Source organism: Anguilla rostrata, chromosome 5 (genome assembly GCF_018555375.3).
Source record: "Anguilla rostrata isolate EN2019 chromosome 5, ASM1855537v3, whole genome shotgun sequence".
Taxonomy (NCBI): Eukaryota; Metazoa; Chordata; class Actinopteri; order Anguilliformes; family Anguillidae; genus Anguilla; species Anguilla rostrata.
In genome coordinates this window covers 1,232,842-1,252,212 of record NC_057937.1, presented here as the reverse complement: position 1 = coordinate 1,252,212, position 19,371 = coordinate 1,232,842, and the positions used below count along the sequence as shown (strand labels likewise).

General features: G+C 45.7%; 1 protein-coding gene across 3 annotated transcripts; it reads left to right on the top strand.

Annotated features, from left to right (window-relative positions):
- The first annotated feature begins 4,494 nt into the window (after positions 1-4,494).
- On the top strand, positions 4,495-12,270 carry pcdh18a (protocadherin 18a). Of its 3 annotated transcripts, none has more exons than XM_064334522.1 (5): positions 4,495-5,240; positions 5,344-7,994; positions 8,531-8,586; positions 9,693-9,862; positions 11,035-12,270. In XM_064334522.1, the coding sequence occupies exons 2-5, from the start codon at positions 5,511-5,513 to the stop codon at positions 11,712-11,714; spliced, it is 3,390 nt and encodes a 1,129-aa protein (XP_064190592.1). In that variant the 5' UTR covers positions 4,495-5,240; positions 5,344-5,510; the 3' UTR covers positions 11,715-12,270. The 3 variants fall into 3 exon arrangements, with proteins under 3 accessions (XP_064190592.1, XP_064190591.1, XP_064190590.1); XM_064334521.1 differs by having other exon boundaries at positions 4,505-5,219; positions 5,326-7,994; positions 8,498-8,586; XM_064334520.1 differs by having other exon boundaries at positions 4,505-5,240; positions 8,498-8,586.
- The last annotated feature ends 7,101 nt before the right edge of the window (positions 12,271-19,371 follow it).

Sequence of the window (19,371 nt, the reverse complement as noted above, 5' to 3'; positions counted from 1 at the left end):
AGAACATATGAAGTAGAAAATTGGAAACTTAAGTTGCAAATCTTGCATTTTGGGCAGGATAAGCGGACTAATTATGGCTGTGGCTCTACTCCGTGGATACCTGCACTTGGAGATGAGTCAGTGATGCACCAACCACATACACATCTAACAGTGTTTAGTTTTAGTTTTGTTTTTTTGGAGGTGGGGGGGGGGGGGGATTACTCTTAAAACAGAAGGGAGTTAGAATTCACAACTTATTGTTCTCAGTTTGAGCTGTGGGTTTTAAATACACAGATAGCCTACAGTACAGTACATGTTCCATTGAAGGCCGGATCAGCTGTGATTGGTTCGTTTAATGATGGAAGGCCGGTGTCTGATTGACACCTCTTTGAACCCTTATTAAAAACTGTCCATTTTTAATATACTGTATGCACTTACCAGGAGCTTGAGGAAAATTTTCAGAAAAGGTCAAAACAAAGTTTGAATTTGAAGAGCCACTGAATGTTTAATAGACGTAATGAAGTTGGCTCAGACACGGTATGGTCACCCACACACACCCCATTCGTTTCATGCCATGATTTTTATTTTTCATTTTTTTTACAGTCAGTATTTTGGAATGTTTTCCTTGAAATGCTTCTCCTGAAGTAACATACTTACATAGTTGTGGAAATGACATCAGTCAGCCATTTACTTCTACTGAAAACAGCTGTTCATTTCTTTTTTTTTTCCCTGACACAAAAAATGCATGAAATCTGAGCAAGACACAGAGAAGGCAACAACATGGCCCTGTCTTAGCCTTGCAGCTGCCAGAGCTCTTCAGCTCGGGCCCTGGGAGGGGACGAGGACGGCGTCCGTTATTAATATGGAATGCAAGAGCTGACATCCAATAGCCGGCTCTGCAGAAGAGATATGAGGGAGAGAGGTGTTGCGCTCTACAATGGGAGGTTATCGTATGACTGTGAAGCATATGCCAGACGCACAATTACTGGCTTTGGTCCATCTCCGCCCGTTTGTTCTGCTTTACCCCTGGATGAATTTCCACAGGCTTGACGGAACCTCTTTCTCTTTACTTCATATTTCAGGATTTCAAACTCAAGCAAGGTTTTTTTTTCCTTTTTTCCCCCCACTAATGCCCATTATTGTAAGTTAGAAAGAAAGGATGTCCTAAGGTATATTCCCTACTATGGTGGACAATTATGAGAGATGAATGTTAGTTATCTGTGTTTAAATGCTGCTACTGCTATTGTCTTTGCAACTGCGGCTATTAAAAGAATGGTTTTTTTCACATGCACTTGCACATAAAAAAATAAAAGCAAGAGAAAGTTTTAATAGATTCATATTTTTTGGAGAGAATAAGCCATCTATTTTCCCAGTCAGGCTAAACTGCATTAATCTTCTTGAAGCTGAGAACAGTATTGCAACTGAACATTTAATACGTTTTATGAAAGAGTGATACCCTGCAATCTTTCCTTGATAAATAAGGCACCATTCAATGCATGTGGAGGAGATGGGGGAACTAAACAGTATCCTTCACTTGATGGATGTACCAGACGCTGGTTACCAACAGGTATAGCGATATTGAAAATAAATAAATAAATCTGAATTTTGCAGACTGGAAGGAGAGCATTGTGATGGTGTTTGGAATGCGCGCTTAGGCCATGGAGGCAGCAGCCTGATGCACTCTTATCTCAGAATGTCTTAGCAAGGTTGCATTAGCATGTCGACAGGATGTCGCAGCAATGCACAGAATGCTGGTTGGGAACGTTCTGCTTCTGGTATTCTGGGATCCACTGGGGATCGTTGCCAAAGAGATTCCTGTCTATCTATGGAAGTCACAATATTATGATGTGGTGTGGTGATTTACCTTGACATCTGGTGTGTTATGATAATGCACAAACATCCTCTAATTTAATATCACAAGTAGTGCTCCATAAAGTCAGCAATATCGAAAGAGCAAACCTTTTTCTGCTTTACAACCTTACTTGCATACATTCATACCTACAAATTTTTTTTTATGGTTTACTGGGATTACATGTTGGCAACCCCAAATTACAACTATAGATCATAGGTTAACCAAAAGATGATGCACTACTGCTACTACTAGATGCTACTACTTCTACTAATAATAATGATAATAATGACAACAATGCATTAGACATACTATACTCGTTTTGGAACGACAGCATTCTAGAATTCATGGGCAATAAATAAATAAATAAATAGCTTTAGGCATGTTTAATGACAAAAACGGAATAGGATCACTTAGAGAGCTTAGCTTCAATAAGCAGAGATGCAAGTTGCAATGTGCGCCACATGCAACTATTGGCAGAGGGTTTTTATTTTTTTTATTTTACAGCTTTATAATGTGAGGCAGAGTCCAACACGTGTCATAAGGCAATAAACATCTTTCCTTACAGGGAAAAGCGAAAGTTGGACCGCCGATGAATAACAATGAGCGTATTATTGGGGAGGGTGAGGGGCCGCGCGTTTGAAAGGCCCGGCCGAAGCGGAGGTTCGCGCGAGCTAATTGGATGAATGGAAACGAGACAGACTGAGGCGGCAGATGCTCGCGTGCCTTTACAACGCCGGCCCCAGTGACTCATTTCTCTGACACGAACTTTTGAGCGACGTGCGGACTCCCCGTAGCTGGGGTGAACCTCGTCCCCACTATGTTCCACCTGCTAGGATCTATTGTTCGGGGCTGGGAGATGGCGGGATGGTTGAGTCACCGATTTCAATGACAAAGTTCAATGCGCCTGCATGCAGTAATTTTATGCATTAAGCGCTGGCATAAACTACACCGCACATTTCAGGCGGGTCGCCTTGTATTGCTATCTTCTATGTAGCTAAACCGATTTTTATCTGTAGGCTAACCAGGTTTTATGGTTTGTAAAAGATACGATGTTACAAAGTTCGCATTTTTATAAAATTATAATTCAAATTCAATTCATGAGTTATTTTGGGTGGCTTTATAAGCTCGAAACGATATCAAAGATAAGATTTGTCTATCAAGTTCTGACTATTTGTGTTCGTTTTTACTGATTTTGGCAAGCTTTTCACCGTTGCATGTGCTTTGTGAGTTGTTCTTACTCTTAAGTGTTCACATTGTTGCCTATCCTTATTCCCTCGGATTTTCATTATGAGTGACAGAGGGCGGTGGGGGTGGGGATTTCTTTGTGAAAGAGCCGTACCTAAATGTATTAAGCCTCCATCTGCTTCTAGAATTTGCAATCCTCTTTTTAATGTCTTTTTCTTTTAGCAATGGCCGTTAGCCTAATATTCCAAACCGTGCAACACCGCGTTAAAATCCAAGAGTTCAACTTCTTTGTGGTGGGAATGTGATTAACCCCCAAGTCCTACAGCAATAATTACATTATGGCTTTGTGTGCGCCCACGGCCGTGGAAGCGAAACGTGACGGGATCAAACCACCAGCCCGCATCTAACTTCGTTAAGTTTCCAAAGAGTTTGCCTAACCAGATTCCAGCGAGCGCTCTAATGAAAGTTAGCTGGTGTGAATTAACAAAAGCATTATAAGCGTTTCTAGCGTACGACCAAACGAAGATAAACACCTGCGTTTATCTGAACAGCGGAGCCTTATGAAAGGATAATGTTCCCAGTTTCTTTTCTCACGCGTCGCGTCGTCTATTTATGTGCGTGTGTGTGTGCGTGCGCGCGTGTGTTTAATAACATTTTAAAGTTGCAAATGAGGAATCATAATATGTTGTTTTTCACGGAGAGGATGTTGTAGGCTTTGCTTTTAACTAGAATTTGTAAAGTTTGACACTCGCTTTTGGTAATTGTTTCAGCGAGATAAATATTGTAGCTGGGAAGCTATTTCAAATGTTAGATGTTGATTAAACATTTTGGATATCATGTGATCAACAGAACAGCCCATGAGCGTAGCTATCTATTGCTAAGTTTTTGAACTGAACGAGTAGCGTAAATTTACCACATTTAGATCATGAGACGAATGGTGGGAGTGCAGAAAGAAGCACACGACATTTTACAAGGCAGTTTTTAACTAAAGGAATCTGATTAGGCCTGTATCTCGTTCGCCGCGGTCAGCACATCCATTTTGGCGTTTTTAAAGTGCAGTGGTGCACGGGAGACAAGCACCAAGATTGACGCCAGATGGTCATTGGATTCCATGGTACCAACTGCTAAGGCTTGCCTGCAGCCCACATGGATGCTGATTCGGGGATCAGGAATCGTAAAGAACCCCAATGCAGTAAAAAAAAGGTATTATTCACGAGGACAGAATGTTCATCGGCGTGACGTGGTGAGAAACACATCCATTAGAAGCGGATCCTTTCTGTGTGATTCGCCACACTGCTCGGTTCACACGAGGTGCATGCAAAGCATATTAAAAATGCACGTGACTTATCGCTAAAATGATTGTAGTTCGTATTATTTTAAGGAAGTAAATAAGGTGGACCTAAAATATATAAAATGAGATCGATTAGTGAGTTTTCATGGAAGCGTTGACACTTTTATGTTTTTATCATTTATTTTATCTATTTTTTGACACTGTACATAAGTCATTTCGATAATAAATGTGAATTCGTGAAATTAGACTGCAATGATTGGGTTTACTAGTTTTGTGGGAACAGTTTCTGCCCGTTTTAAATAGCTCTTCCCCTGCCGTTTAAATGTGTACAGAGACTGAGACATAACATGAGCACTTTATCACTCCTGTGTTGCAAATAACAGAACCGCGTATATATTTCAGCCAAGCCCCTGTGTTTATGTGCAAGTCTACATCTAGAATCGTGCCGGTGTCTGTTCCTCCGTAGAAGCCACGTCTCTGGTTAATGCATAATTAAAGGACAATGCAAAACCTCAGGAATAAAAGTTTTGTCCTGAGTTATTCGCTCGACCTATTGTTAAGGCACGCTCTGGTGAGAGTGAATCCAGAAGGCGGGGTCTGCGCCACTCGCTCTTTGTGAATCAATAGATGCTCTGCTTTGAGTGGTCATCGAGAGGCTACCGGAGCAGCTCTTGATTTGGGAAGTGTTTTGTCAGCGCCGCGGAAAAGCTGCAGTTTTAGTTTGGGGCGGGCTGTTTGGGACAACCAGTCTGCCGTGAGCCGCCACAGACGGAGCGTGAACTCCACAGAGCGCTCGCGCAGCTTGCAGCCGAGCTTCACACAAATGCACAAGTTCATGCGTGCAACAGATCCGTCTGGGAGGGCATCGGTCGAGTTGAGTTCTGATGTTTTCATATCGGTGAGTCATCGGCGGTCCAACTTTCGCTTTTCCCTGTAAGGAAAGATGTTTATTGCCTTATGACACGTATTGGACTCTGCCTCACATTATAAAGCTGTAAAAAAAAAAAAAAAAATTAAGACCGGACTTCTACTCCAGTGGTGCCCGTGACCATTCCACCCGTGAAAATGCGCTGGATTTAATCACAAGAATTAACTTCTGAACGAACATACAGGATTTGATATGGTCAACTTTTGAAAAAGGAGCGAATTGGATCATTTTTTGTGGATTTACTTTAACGGAGCTTACTGGAGATTTCCTCGAAAATGACAACCACCAAAGGAAACATTTTTTGCGGTGCGTTTGTGCAACTTGTTTTGGTTGTGTTTTTGTCGCAATACGCTTCAGGCAAGACACTAAAGTATAAGGTATATGAAGAACAGAAGGTAGGCACGGTAATTGCAAGACTTAAAGAGGACGTTTCTGATGTATTATCCAAACTGCCTGGTTCCATCTCTCTGCGCTTCCGAGCGATGCAAAGAGGGAGCACATCTTTTCTGTCAGTTCGGGAGCGAGATGGGGAAATTAGCATCGGAGCCAAAATCGACAGAGAAAAACTGTGCGAGAAGAACCTTAATTGTTCCATCGAATTTGACGTAATTACACTCCCCACGGAGCACTTACAGTTGTTTCATGTAGAAGTGGAAGTGTTGGACATTAACGACAATTCGCCACAGTTTTCCCGTTCCATAATCCCCATTGAAATATCGGAAAGCGCTGCGGTGGGGACTCGGATTCCGCTGGACAGCGCTACGGATCCAGACGTTGGTGAGAACTCCCTGCACACTTATTCTTTGACCCCGAACAACTTTTTCAAAATTGATATTCGCACAAGAACTGATGGGGCCAAGTACGCGGAGCTTGTTGTGCTCAGGGAGCTGGACAGAGAGGTGCAGTCCAGATACGAACTCCAGCTGACGGCTTCGGACAAAGGCGTGCCTCCCAAGTCGGGTTCAACGCTTCTTAAAATTACCATATCGGATTCCAACGACAACAGCCCGGTTTTTGAAGAGTCGTCGTACATTATAAATCTGCCTGAGAATTCACCCCTGGGGTCTCTGCTTATTGACCTTAACGCAACGGACGCAGACGAAGGCACTAACGGCAAAATAGTCTACTCTTTCAGTAGCCACGTTTCGCCCAAAATTTTAGCGACATTTCGAATAAACTCAGAAAACGGCTATGTGAGGCTTATTAAAGCTGTGGACTTCGAGGCCACCGTTTCCTATGAGATCGATGTGCAGGCTCAAGACCTGGGACCAAATTCGATGCCAGCACACTGTAAAATTATCATTAAAGTGGCTGATGTGAACGATAACAGACCTGTGATCAGCATTAACTTAATGACGCAGGGGAAGGAAGAGGTGGCCTACATATCGGAGGCAGCCCCCATAGACACGTTCGTAGCTCTGGTGAGGGTTGAGGACATCGACTCAGGCTTAAATGGAGAGATTGTGTGTCGTCTGCATGGCCACGGACACTTCAAGCTTCAGAAGACTTATGAAAGAAACTACATGATCTTGACTAACGTCTCTTTAGACCGGGAAAGGAGGTCTGAGTACAGCCTGACTGTGATAGCAGAGGACAGAGGCGTCCCCAGCCTGTCCTCCATCAAGCACTTCTCCGTCCGGGTTTTGGACGAGAACGACAACCCGCCTCGTTTTGAGAAGAGCAGGTACGAAGTCTTCAAGTCCGAGGACAACCCTCCGGGCGCCTATCTCACCTCAGTGGTGGCCAGCGACCCCGATTTGGACCTGAACGGGCAGGTGACCTACGCCATTCTGGAGAGCTTCGTTCAGGGGAGCTCCATCTCCACCTACGTCACCATCGACCCCTCGAGCGGCGCCGTGTACGCGCTCCGGTCCTTTGATCACGAGGACGTCAGCCGCATCGCGTTCGTGGTGCAGGCCAGGGACTCCGGCGACCCTCAGCTGCAGAGCAACGCCACCGTGGTGCTCACCGTCCTGGACGAGAACGACAACCCGCCGGTCATCGTCGTGCCGCAGCTGTGGAACCACACGGCCGAGGTGCCCGTCTCCAGGCGCGCCGGCGCGGGGGACCTGGTCACGGTCGTCCGCGCCACCGACCGCGACGCGGGGGTCAACGCCGAGCTCACCTGCTCCATCGTCGCGGGCAACGAGGACGGCTTCTTCGCCATGGACCACAGGAAGTGCGAGCTGCGGGCCAACGCCAGCATGGAGGCGGTGCCGCGGGAGCACGTGGAGCTGGCGGTCCTGGTCCAGGACAAAGGCAGCACGCGGCTAAGCGCCCGGGCGGTCCTGAGGTGCACGCTGTACGAGCACGTGGACAGCCACATGCAGCCCGTGCCCACCGGGGGCAGCTACCCGGCCCTGGACGTCTCCATGGTGATCATCATATCGCTGGGGGCCATCTGCGCGGTGCTCCTGATCATCATGGTCATGTTCGCCACCCGGTGCAACCGCGAGAAGAAGGACACGCGCTCCTACAACTGCCGCGTGGCCGAGTCCACCTACCAGAACCACCCCAGGAAGCCCTCGCGACAGATTCACAAGGGGGACATCACGCTGGTGCCCACGGTGAACGGCACTCTGCCAATCCGGGCACACCACAGGTCGCCGTCGGCCTCGCCCACCATGGAGAGGGGTCAGATGGGCAGCCGGCAGAGCCATCACAGCCGCCAATCACTGAACAGCCTGGTCACCATCTCCTCCAATCACATCGCAGAGAACTTCTCCCTTGAGCTTGCTCATGCTACTCCACCAGTTGAGGTAAGGGATCAACACCCCGCCCATCCTTCCCACCACTACTCTGTAGAAGGCTCTAAAAACGTTTGTCTTGCTTGTGCTTTGTTTGAGCTTATAAGTGTTGCTGTTTCCTGTAGAAGGTGTCTATGGAAATAACAGTGCTTTCCAGACCTCTATCAGACTCAAACAACAAAGGGTCTGATGTAGACCACAATACTTGCTCGAAAACAAAGAAGAAAAAAAAAATGCCTTCCATTATTTTATCTAAGTGTGTAGATGCTTTGTATATCTGATCATGTAGCTCTTTTTGTGTTGGTATGATTTATGTTTCCATACGCGATGTACAGCCTGTTTAATTTCTGCATCGTTTCGGGTCCTTGGTCATCTCCACAGTGCTCATTCCTCACTGTCTCTGTGCATAACCTTGTCCATTCATCCTCTTCATGCTCATTCATTTGTCTCCATGGTCCCCTCCATTAGTATTCATTTTCATTTTTTATTTTTTATTTTTCATTTTTTGATTATAGCAAGTCTCACAGCTTCTGTCCATGCTTCATCAGGGCCAGTACCAGCCAAGGCCAAGTTTCCGTGGAAATAAATACTCAAGGAGCTACAGGTAATTTAACGCTCAATGCCGTGTGTCTCATTGAATTGCGTGTCGGAGGACAAACTGCTCGAACCCTGGCGCTGCAGGCTTTCAGTCCAGGTAGACGGATAACCACCTGCGTCTGCCTTGCCTGAACTGGTTTGCTCTTCTTTTTCAGCCTTGTGTGTGCGTTATTAGTTTCCAGGGGAGCTGGGCAGCCTGCTGGATTGTAGTCCTGGAGGGCAGGGGTTGAGAAGTGCTGCATAGGTTGCCTGCTTTAGGGAACTTGCTCTGCCATCGCAGTGTGTGTTGGTAAACATAAAATGGATTTTTCTAAGACGCGTCATTAGTGGAAGGCACCAGAGGTCAAGGAGGCCACGACTGTACTCCATCTCACAGAGTCACAAGCGTAACAATAAAGGGCTACCATTATTAGATCATTAAAAAAAACAGGACAGGTTGAATTGTGCCAAAGTGGTAATGCCATTGGCTACAGCCATTTCAATCCCATTTAAGGGATGCGTGTCAGTATGAATTTTTCAACCCAATCTATAATACATGACAGCATACATGTGGACAAGTTGTCATCATGTGCCGTAAGAAATGACAACCATTCATGATGTCTTCTGAATAATTTCCAAACTGTTTTTCTTCCTTTTCCATTGAGCAAAGAAATGGGCTACAACCACAACTGCTCTGTTAGACTGGACAGAATCACATTTTGTCCTTATCTTTGACTTAAAAAAAGGGTGACATGGCAATTTTGTTGATCACTGAACCCACAATATTGTTTGATCGAAGGCCAAATGTTGATTGAATCCAGACCAATTTTTCATGCATAAACTTTGATATTGGACAGTGCAGTACAGGTATAATAATTGATAAAGGTATGATAATGGACAGCGCAGTGAGGTATGATAATGGATAATGCAGTAAAGATGTGATAATGGATAAAAGTGTGATAATGGATAGTGCAGTAAATGTATGATTATGGATACAGTTGTGATAATGGATAGTGCAGAGAAGGTGTGATAATGGATGGGTGTGACAATGGATAATGCAGTGGAGATGCGATAATGGATAAAGGTGTGATAATGGATGGTGCAGTAATGGTCTGCTGTGTGTTTCCCCCCCAGGTACGCCCTCCAAGATATGGATAAATTCAGCCTGAAGGACAGCGGCAGGGGGGACAGTGAGGCGGGGGACAGTGACTATGATTTAGGGAGGGATTCTCCCATTGACAGGCTGCTGGGAGAAGGCTTTAGTGAGCTCTACCTCACAGACGGGCATCACAGGCTTCACCCGAGTAAGTACCCTCTCAGATGCCCCCGTCACATCCGCGGCCATTTTCTCCCTGACCTCGTCTCGACCCAATATGCGCTCAGAAGCTTCAATTTCAGGATTAGGGATTCAAAGTGTGAAATATGCATTCAAGATCCGCCTCCGTCTCAGAATATTGATGTTTTTTTCCCTTCACAGAGAGATAAACCCAGAGCCGGTCTGCGAGTGCTTATCAGTAAATTAGTATGATTATGGAAAAAAAGTCCGTTTTTTTTCTTTGAGACGATGAGCCTTCATCTTAAATAGTCTTTTAGACCCGATACAGATGCAGTTTTGAATTAGTATCTACCATTTGAAATGTAATTTGCAAATGAACTGCTTTAATCTTATTTTTAGCCCTTTGAAGACCAGGTTTTTTTGGAATGTTTTTTTTTTTCTTCAAAATTTTAAGACAGGGTTCTAGAACTTAGGAGCTTAGCACACCCGATTCTACTAATTAGCAACTCAACAAGTTCTCTAGCTGTTGAGTGAGGTGTGCTTGGTTAGGGTGGGAGTGGAAACCTACAGGATCACTCTCTGCTCTACAAGTTGATGCATTCTTTAAAATATCCCAGAATATGACAGTATAGTGCAGAATTTAGTATTAATATGAAAATGAATATCAAATAAGTTGCCATGTTTGATTTGTGAAATTTATTCTACAGGGAAGTCTTTTAATATCGAATGTAGAGTTGACAAAGTTGAAAGGAGAGGCAGTGGTTTATTTCTACATGTTCTTGCTCTTTGAAACATTCTGTAGATCTTCCCAGCTAAATGATCTCTAACTGAAAGCAGCATTAAAAGGAACAAACATTCTCTCTAGAATGCAGGTTTCTACCACAGCAACAGGAAAAATTGGCTCCTTTCTTGATTGATCGCGTTTTCATTAGAATGTTGAGCACGTCCCTCATGCCAACTTTGCCCGCACATATAAAAACAGTATTTGTGTCTGTCAGTCATCCGTGGGCTTTTGCAGTTGGGGTGAGTGACAGCTGGAGGCTTTCAGGTCTGAACTGAGGCGAATTCACAGTAATTGCTCTCAGCGTTACTCAGTGATTACTCAAGGGGCCGCCATTTTAAAGTTGGCTGTTTCTATTCATGCTGTTGTGAGATGGATAACAAAGCCTCAATGTGCCTGTGTGCTTTTCTCTCCCCCAGCAATGAAGCTGTGCACAGATGAATGCCGGGTGTTGGGGCACTCGGACCAGTGCTGGATGCCCCCCCTCCCCTCCCCCGCCTCCTCGGACTACCGGAACAACGTGTTCATCCCTGGGGAGGACAGCCAGCAGCCCTCGCTGGAGGAGGACCAGCAGTCCGTGGACTCCGGCGACCGGAAGAAGAGCTTCTCCACGTTCGGGAAAGAGCCCGGCGGCGAGGAGGGGGCGGGCGGCGACCTGTGCGGCGGGGGCGCGGGGGACGCCTCCCTCCTCTCCGAAATGAACAGCGTCTTCCAGCGGCTGCTGCCGCCCTCGCCCGGCAGGTACGCGGACGCGTGCCGGGAGCCCGAGCGGAACGGCTCGCTGGAGCGGCGCAAGGGGCACCTGCCCGGGAAGTGCAGCGCCTACCCGCAGGGCGTGGCGGCCTGGGCCGCCAGCACCCACTTCCAGAACCCGGGGGGCAGCGTGGGGCCGTGCCAGGCCAGCGCCCACGCGGGCACGCAGGCCCCGCTCAAGTGGCTCCCCGCCATGGAGGAGATCCCCGAGAACTACGAGGAGGACGAGTTCGACGTGCTGGGCCACCTCCAGGTCGCCCGCGGCGACAGCAGGCACGAGCTCATGGACGCCAGCGAGCTGGTGGCCGAGATCAACAAACTCCTGCAAGATGTCCGGCAGAGCTAGACAAGAAAATGGCCGCCCCCCCCCGTTCTCTCTCCCGTGTTTAAAGGGAGGGGAGGACCCTGAGAACTGCACTCACCATTCCATTGCATTTATAATGTGAATGTGTCTGTGAATGCTAACGATTCAAATATGTTGTATTATTATTATTGTTCGGTACAGTGTACACAAAGTGAGTGTAATGATCTTTGTATTTTAAAAATACATTTGTACTCTTTATATTTATATATAAATGTGAGTGTGTGTGTGTGTGTCTGTGTCTGTGTGTGCGAGCGTGGGTGCGTGCGTGCGTGGGTGCGTAAAATGAATCAAAGAAAAATCTATTTTTATACTCAAAGTGCATGTTGTAAAAATGAAACAAGATTTTGATGATGTCTGAAAAAATATGTTACTGTAAATATGAAGTATGTAATGGGCATGATCCTTTGGTTTTGGGGGTGTAGGTGGGAACAGTTGAAATGTGCAGGTATATTTGGGCATAACCTGAAAGTATTACATTTGTAATCATGTTCTGAAACGTTTTCTGAGTAACAGAAAAATAAAAAAGGGATCGGCTGAATTCCAACTTTCCATTCTGAGTGATATTTTAGGTTCTCTTTTCAAGTATTTTTTTTGTTTCCCTAAGGTCATTTCATATTTCACTCAGTCCAATTGACAACTGTGTTTAACGATTCACAGCAAATAATCCTTTCTGTCTTTTAAACATCCCATTAGAACATTTATTTGTGAGAGAGCAATGCGTGTAGTCATGTTCTTTTTAACGAATGCAGATTGTGTTCCGTTAGCTTCTTTTGAACTTTATACCAACAGACTGTCAATTCTCTTAGAGCGCCCCCTGCTGTTCAGAGTAAAAAATAACTTCCTATCTGTTAATAATGATCAATTGCTGATGCACGGGAAGATATTTTAAATTCGCTTCATGCGAATCTGTCTTTTTTTGTTTGTTTGTTTAGCGTCCTCCTACTACATAAGATTGATATTTTAAAAATACTACACAGAATGGCATGACAAGAAACACGCAGATGTTATTCAGATTTAAGTAAACGATTGAAATGCTTGACATGTTTATTTTAGCCGATTGATCAAAACGTAAATTAGTAAACAGTATCAGATTAACGGAGCATTATAAATACATGGGGAAAAAAATTACCCGAACACAGATATCGAGCACTTTACCTCGGAAATGCTTTATTGTGCTTTATTGCACGGTCCTGCGATTGAGGAAGCTCAGCAGTTTATTTTTTAAGCGGAACAGCTGGAATAGTTAAAATACTCCCAATTTACTAACAATTTCCAAGCCTCGCAAATGGGTATTTAGTGCCGTGGTGCAGAGACCTCTAGGGATCACTGCTATGAATTGCACAACTCACGCAAAGAAATTCGAGGGAAGAGGAAGCCAACTCTAATGTGCTTTTGAGGTATGTTCGACAAAAATACTCAACACGATTCATAATTATCATGTCATTGAGTACCCATGTGAAACCAGGCTTTTAAGCTTGGTTTGTGTTCGGAAAAATAGGCTTGAAAGCTAAAAGACGTAGGTTAATTTAGACATATGCTAATGCAGTACACCATAAATATTTTCAGCCTCAATACAATTCTAACTTTGTTTATTTGTGTCCAAACGGATCAAACATACTTCTGTCAGGGCTTATTTAACACCGAACCCGTTTTTGTGCACAGATTTGAGAAATGTTACGTTTCTTGTGTTTACTTGGGCTGCTTATCCGCATGTCTGTCGCAAATGAGTGTTTGTAATTCTCCGCCACTGCTTGTGATTCTGGTTTTGAAGTGGGAGGACAAATTGAGGCATGCAGAGTGTTGGGAGGGTGTCCAGAGATTGATTAAGCCGTTAGCACAAAACGTAATGTGTGTACGCATTTTGAAATAATTTAATAAATGGTGTCGAACACGTCCAACTGTCTGCCCTCGGTCGGTCCTCGGTGTGGTGCTCCCACACGCGGCGCGCGGCGAACAGAGACTATTAAAACGGGATGATGGATGCGCGAGGAGAAAGTGACTCAGACGCGTGGGATTGCAGCCGGTGCCGCGCGTTGTAGGAGAGCCGCTTTCTGGGAAAAACAGCGCGGCTCGCCGAGCGCCTGTTCTGGGGAGCATAGCGTGCCGTCAAATTTTCCGCGGCGTTTCTGTAATGGGTTCCTTGAGAATCGGATACTGACCGAGCGTGTGTGTGTTTCACAGTACGATGACATTCAGCAGCTTTATTGCAAGATCACATGAGTGAATGGATAAACAACAACAACAACAAAAACAATGATAATAATAATAATAATTTGCATTGTCCTGGCAACAAGAAAAATGGGTTTAATTACCATCACCTAGTAATAACCTGACTTATTAATTATTAATTGATCAATCATTGACTTACAATAAAATAAATTAAAAAAACAACATTGGTTAGCACAGTGGATTATGTTAACATGCAGAGCACAGTGTTGCAGTACTGTACCTTTGCACTACGGGCCAAAGAAGTCCAATCAATTAAGTCATAAATTGCTTAAATGTTTTCACGCCACCTCATTTCACATGTACAGTGTGGTAGTCTCTCAACATCTGCAGACCATATTTAGGAATATGTGTCAATGTGTTGAGCCTCGATTGATGCAAAGAGATGAATGTGTGCTTTGGAATTTCCATTTAAAAAAATAACAAATATTACAAAACGGTTTCAGTAAGCCTTATTGTACTTGTTGTGTAGGCTCCGATGGAGAAATTGTCCTTTTATATGCAAACATGTCCAAGCCCGAAAGAGATTGAAGGCAGGAATTCAAGTAAGGATTCGCAGACTCCTGCAAAAATAGAATAACGTGCACTTCCAATAAAGAATAGAAATGTCACACCAGTGGAAACTCGGTGTTTGTGCTGCGCTCCACAGTGTGATATATCCCTCCCCAGCCCACCTCTGCGAGGTGTGCCTTTTAGCCTCTGGTTCAGTCTTGCTTCTTGTTTTAGAAGGCTTTTAAGCGCCTGCTCTTGTGCTGAAGAAAGGGCCTATTCAAAGGCCGAGGAGAATGTGCTGAGCTCTCCTGAGACCGCGGTAAAACAACACTCAACTTCTGTTACCATTTACTCAACATTTTGAGAAAGAAAGAAAGAAAAAAAAAATCTAGAAGATGGAGGAGAAACAGCTTAAAATATTTAGCTCTTACCATGAAACAGTGCTGGAGGAAATCGAGAAGAGCACACACACACAAGCTTGCTTGCAAGATGTTTCTTACAGTGATTTTACTGACAGTGAAATGCGTGAGGAAGATTATGGTAAACACTTGCGTGACCAAGACAGTGTTTCTACTCGCACTGTGTGGATTTAACCACAACAATGACATCAGAAACTGCATTTTAGATGCTTTATCAGTCCCTTTTACTCAATCAGTGCCCATTCCATTGCATAAGATGTTCCACTATTCTATGTGCATTTGCTTTTATGTTTATAAGAAGCATCTTTAACTTTATTAGTGCGGCTGTTAATGTTCAAGGGCTATTCTATGACACTGGCAACATTAGTGAAATGCCAATGCACATGTATTATTTCTGTATTTAATATCATTTGGTTTCCTCCTAGCCAAGCCTGTTAGCATAGACCTCTTACATCAGTGGACGAGACCCAATAAAAGTAATTAATATCAATAAAAAACCTTTCAACGAGGATGTTGTTGGGTCTTGTCAACATATTAAAATGGAAAACAGTAAGCGAGTGTAGCTGGATTATGTAGCGTTTAGTTAATTTGTTCGGCCTCCCAGTGTTAAGGGAGGTTAATTTCTGGGCGTGGCCAGTGAGCTCCATCAACTGAGGTCTGTTCAGCTCGTGGCTAAGATCTCGCTCTGGCCCCTGAGGGCTGTATGGGAATTCAGAAATATTTCCAGTGAACGCACACAAGTCTCAAAGACAATGGCCTACTGTCAGTCTTTATTACTGACGAGATGCTTTTTTTTTTTAAAGAATCTGTGTTTTCTTGTCTTGAGTCGTTTTAATGATGACAAGTATGAACTCCAAAAGTTAATATTCATCCTTGTGCGTATTTTCTATGATTTATGAAGTTAAATTGTTGAAAAAACGGTTAACCTACCAGAGAAACCTACTGCCATAGAAAGGTATGACCTTGCTTCTCCATACTATTCATACGTGTGCTGCTACCCAATGGAATGTGTGACATTGTTCTGCATGTGTTGGCGTGTGTGACTGGACAACAGAACGGCATTAGTAACGCATGTGAATCGGTTCATAAACAAGCGCGAGCTGGAGTGCTTATCTTACCCTCCCTTTCAGCGTGGCGGTGTGCTGACAGACGGGCTCCTGGTGTGCTGAGTGCTCTCAGCCCTCAGCCTGAAGTTTGTTGTCGAAATGTCTTCTGTTTATTGTGTGTGGCTGCGCTCGAGTGTCACGACGTCCCTTTGTTTTGGAGATGAAGTGCAAATTAAACGAAATTAATTTCTTCCATTGAAGAACTTAACGCTGAAAGACTGCACAAAATCCTTTATTAATTCAAAAGTCCAATGGTTGGCTAAGTTAGAATGCTGGTTCGGATTTACGAAGTGTGAAAAAGTAAATCAATAAATAATCAAGGAAATTAAGTGCAGTAATTAAATTTTAAAAAAGTAATACAAATAAGAATAACGAAACGGGTCTTAATTCAGTAGCTTGAATTGGCACTGGGCCTATGACAGTGAATTAATTGAGCAAGTAATTATTTACTTGAATTCATGTGGAAATGATTTTTTACAAGATCCTAAGATAAAAACATACAAACCAAAAAGAAAAATACTCTCATTAAGCCCAGAACGAAATTGCATCCATTCTTATTTAAAAAAAAAAAGAAAGAAACGTTTAATCACATTTCATGCACATTTAAACCCATTATGTATTGTCATATTTCTATGGTTACACCATTTTAAAATGCAATGTCCAATAAGAGACTGACAATATGACAGTTTTCCACCAATCAGGTCCTCCGACATCACCACTGATGAAGCGCCCGTGCAGGTCTGAAATGAAACGCCAGGAAGTGGGCTTGCAGATGCATGTTGAAGTGGTGCTCCATGTTCTTGTCCTCGAACACATCGCACCTGTGAAATTATGTCAAATATTTGAAATATGTGGAAACTGCTGGAGCCATTGAGGTTCAGGTTGGGGGGGGGGGGGGGGTTGGGGTGGGGGGGTTGGGGGGGAGAAGGTAAGGCTTTATGTCCGTGGATACCGAATGAACTGAATGAACAGAGACGTAAATGAAAGCTGGGCCTTCTGCGGCCCTCCTTCTCTCTTAGCTCTGCAGAGTTCACTGTCCTGGAAGAGTTTAAAAAAGAAAAAAAAAAAAAAAATTAATTAACGCAGTAGATGGCTTGGAATTGGCCCCAGGAGTGGCTTTCAGCCCGCTGGGGTCCGAGTGGGACAAAGCCGATGGCAGTCGCTACGCTGACTAATGCTTATTCACCCCAGTGTGATGGATGGCCACCCCGCTCTCTATTGCTTCTGCTGGTGCATGAGAGCACACATCCACCCCGCTCTCTATCGCTTCTTCTGCTGGATGAGAGCGCACATCCACCCCGCTCTCTATCGCTTCTGCTGCTGGATGAGAGCGCACATCCACCCCGCTCTCTATCGCTTCTGCTGCTGGATGAGAGCGCACATCCACCCCGCTCTCTATCGCTTCTTCTGCTGGATGAGAGCGCACATCCACCCCGCTCTCTATCGCTTCTGCTGCTGGATGAGAGCGCACATCCACCCCGCTCTCTATCGCTTCTTCTGCTGGATGAGAGCGCACATCCACCCCGCTCTCTATCGCTTCTTCTGCTGGATGAGAGCGCACATCCACCCCGCTCTCTATCGCTTCTGCTGGTGGGTGAGAGCGCACATCCACCCCGCTCTCTATCGCTTCTGCTGGTGGGTGAGAGCGCACATCCACCCCGCTCTCTATCGCTTCTGCTGCTGGATGAGAGCGCACATCCACCCCGCTCTCTATCGCTTCTGCTGGTGCATGAGAGTGCACATCCACCCCGCTCTCTATCGCTTCTGCTGCTGGATGAGAGCACACATCCACCCCGCTCTCTATCGCTTCTGCTGGTGGATGAGAGCGCACATCCACCCCGCTCTCTATCGCTTCTGCTGCTGGATGAGAGCGCACATCCACCCCGCTCTCTATCGCTTCTGCTGCTGGATGAGAGCACACATCCACCCCGATCTCTATCGCTTCTGCTGCTGGATGAGAGCACACATCCACCCCGCTCTCTATCGCTTCTGCTGCTGGATGAGAGCGCACATCCACCCCGATCTCTATCGCTTCTGCTGCTGGATGAGAGCACACATCCACCCCGATCTCTATCGCTTCTGCTGCTGGATGAGAGCGCACATCCACCCCGCTCTCTATCGCTTCTGCTGCTGGATGAGAGCGCACATCCACCCCGCTCTCTATCGCTTCTGCTGCTGGATGAGAGCACACATCCACCCCGCTCTCTATCGCTTCTGCTGCTGGATGAGAGCACACATCCACCCCGCTCTCTATCGCTTCTGCTGCTGGATGAGAGCGCACATCCACCCCGCTCTCTATCGCTTCTGCTGCTGGATGAGAGCGCACATCCACCCCGTCTCTATCGCTTCTGCTGCTGGATGAGAGCGCACATCCACCCCGCTCTCTATCGCTTCTGCTGCTGGATGAGAGCACACATCCACCTCGCTCTCTATCGCTTCTGCTGCTGGATGAGAGCACACATCCACCTCGCTCTCTATCGCTTCTGCTGCTGGATGAGAGCACACATCCACCCCGCTCTCTATCGCTTCTGCTGCTGGATGAGAGCGCACATCCACCCCGCTCTCTATCGCTTCTGCTGCTGGATGAGAGTGCACATCCGCCCCGCTCTATCGCTTCTGCTGCTGGATGAGAGCACACATCCGCCCCGCTCTCTATCGCTTCTGCTGCTGGATGAGAGCGCACATCCACCCCGCTCTCTATCGCTTCTGCTGCTGGATGAGAGCGCACATCCACCCCGCTCTCTATCGCTTCTGCTGCTGGATGAGAGCACACATCCACCCCGCTCTCTATCGCTTCTGCTGGTGCATGAGAGCGCACATCCACCCCGCTCTCTATCGCTTCTGCTGGTGCATGAGAGCGCACATCCACCCCGCTCTCTATCGCTTCTGCTGGTGCATGAGAGCGCACATCCACCCCGCTCTCTATCGCTTCTGCTGGTGCATGAGAGCGCACATCCACCTCACCATCTTGAGCAGCGGGTGGCTGCTCAAGATGGTGATCCATTAAAATGCTCAGTGACTAGATGTTTATTTGATGTGAAAGACATTGTCATTTCACTAACCATGTAAATGTTAATAGCTATGGGGAGCATTGGGGCAGGGGAGCTGTGAGCATTTGTTAGTAGTGGTAAGTACCTTCCAGGCTTTGTGTGAAGGATTTATATGGGTGTTGTTTGGTGTCGTGTGTTTTTTAGTGATGCACTCGGACGACACGGCCTGGTGAGTTCACACGCGAGATTCGGTGTTATCGGTTATACCGGGCTTGTGCTCTGCGTGGCCGACTCCAGCAGAATGATATGATTGAACGGTCCAGAATTAGGCTGGGTTCTGATGGGAAAACTGCCCCACAAGGCTGACAGGCATTGTGCTGGCACCTGCTTTCGGTGTTTGTGTTGG

Excerpts from the sequence above, each read along its gene's own strand:
- pcdh18a (XM_064334521.1), top strand. The coding sequence starts at position 5,511 with ATGACAACCACCAAAGGAAACATTTTTTGCGGTGCGTTTGTGCAACTT. Across the intron at positions 7,995-8,497 it reads ATGCTACTCCACCAGTTGAG|CAAGTCTCACAGCTTCTGTC; the intron begins GTAAGGGATCAA and ends TTTTGATTATAG. Across the intron at positions 9,863-11,034 it reads GCATCACAGGCTTCACCCGA|CAATGAAGCTGTGCACAGAT; the intron begins GTAAGTACCCTC and ends TCTCTCCCCCAG.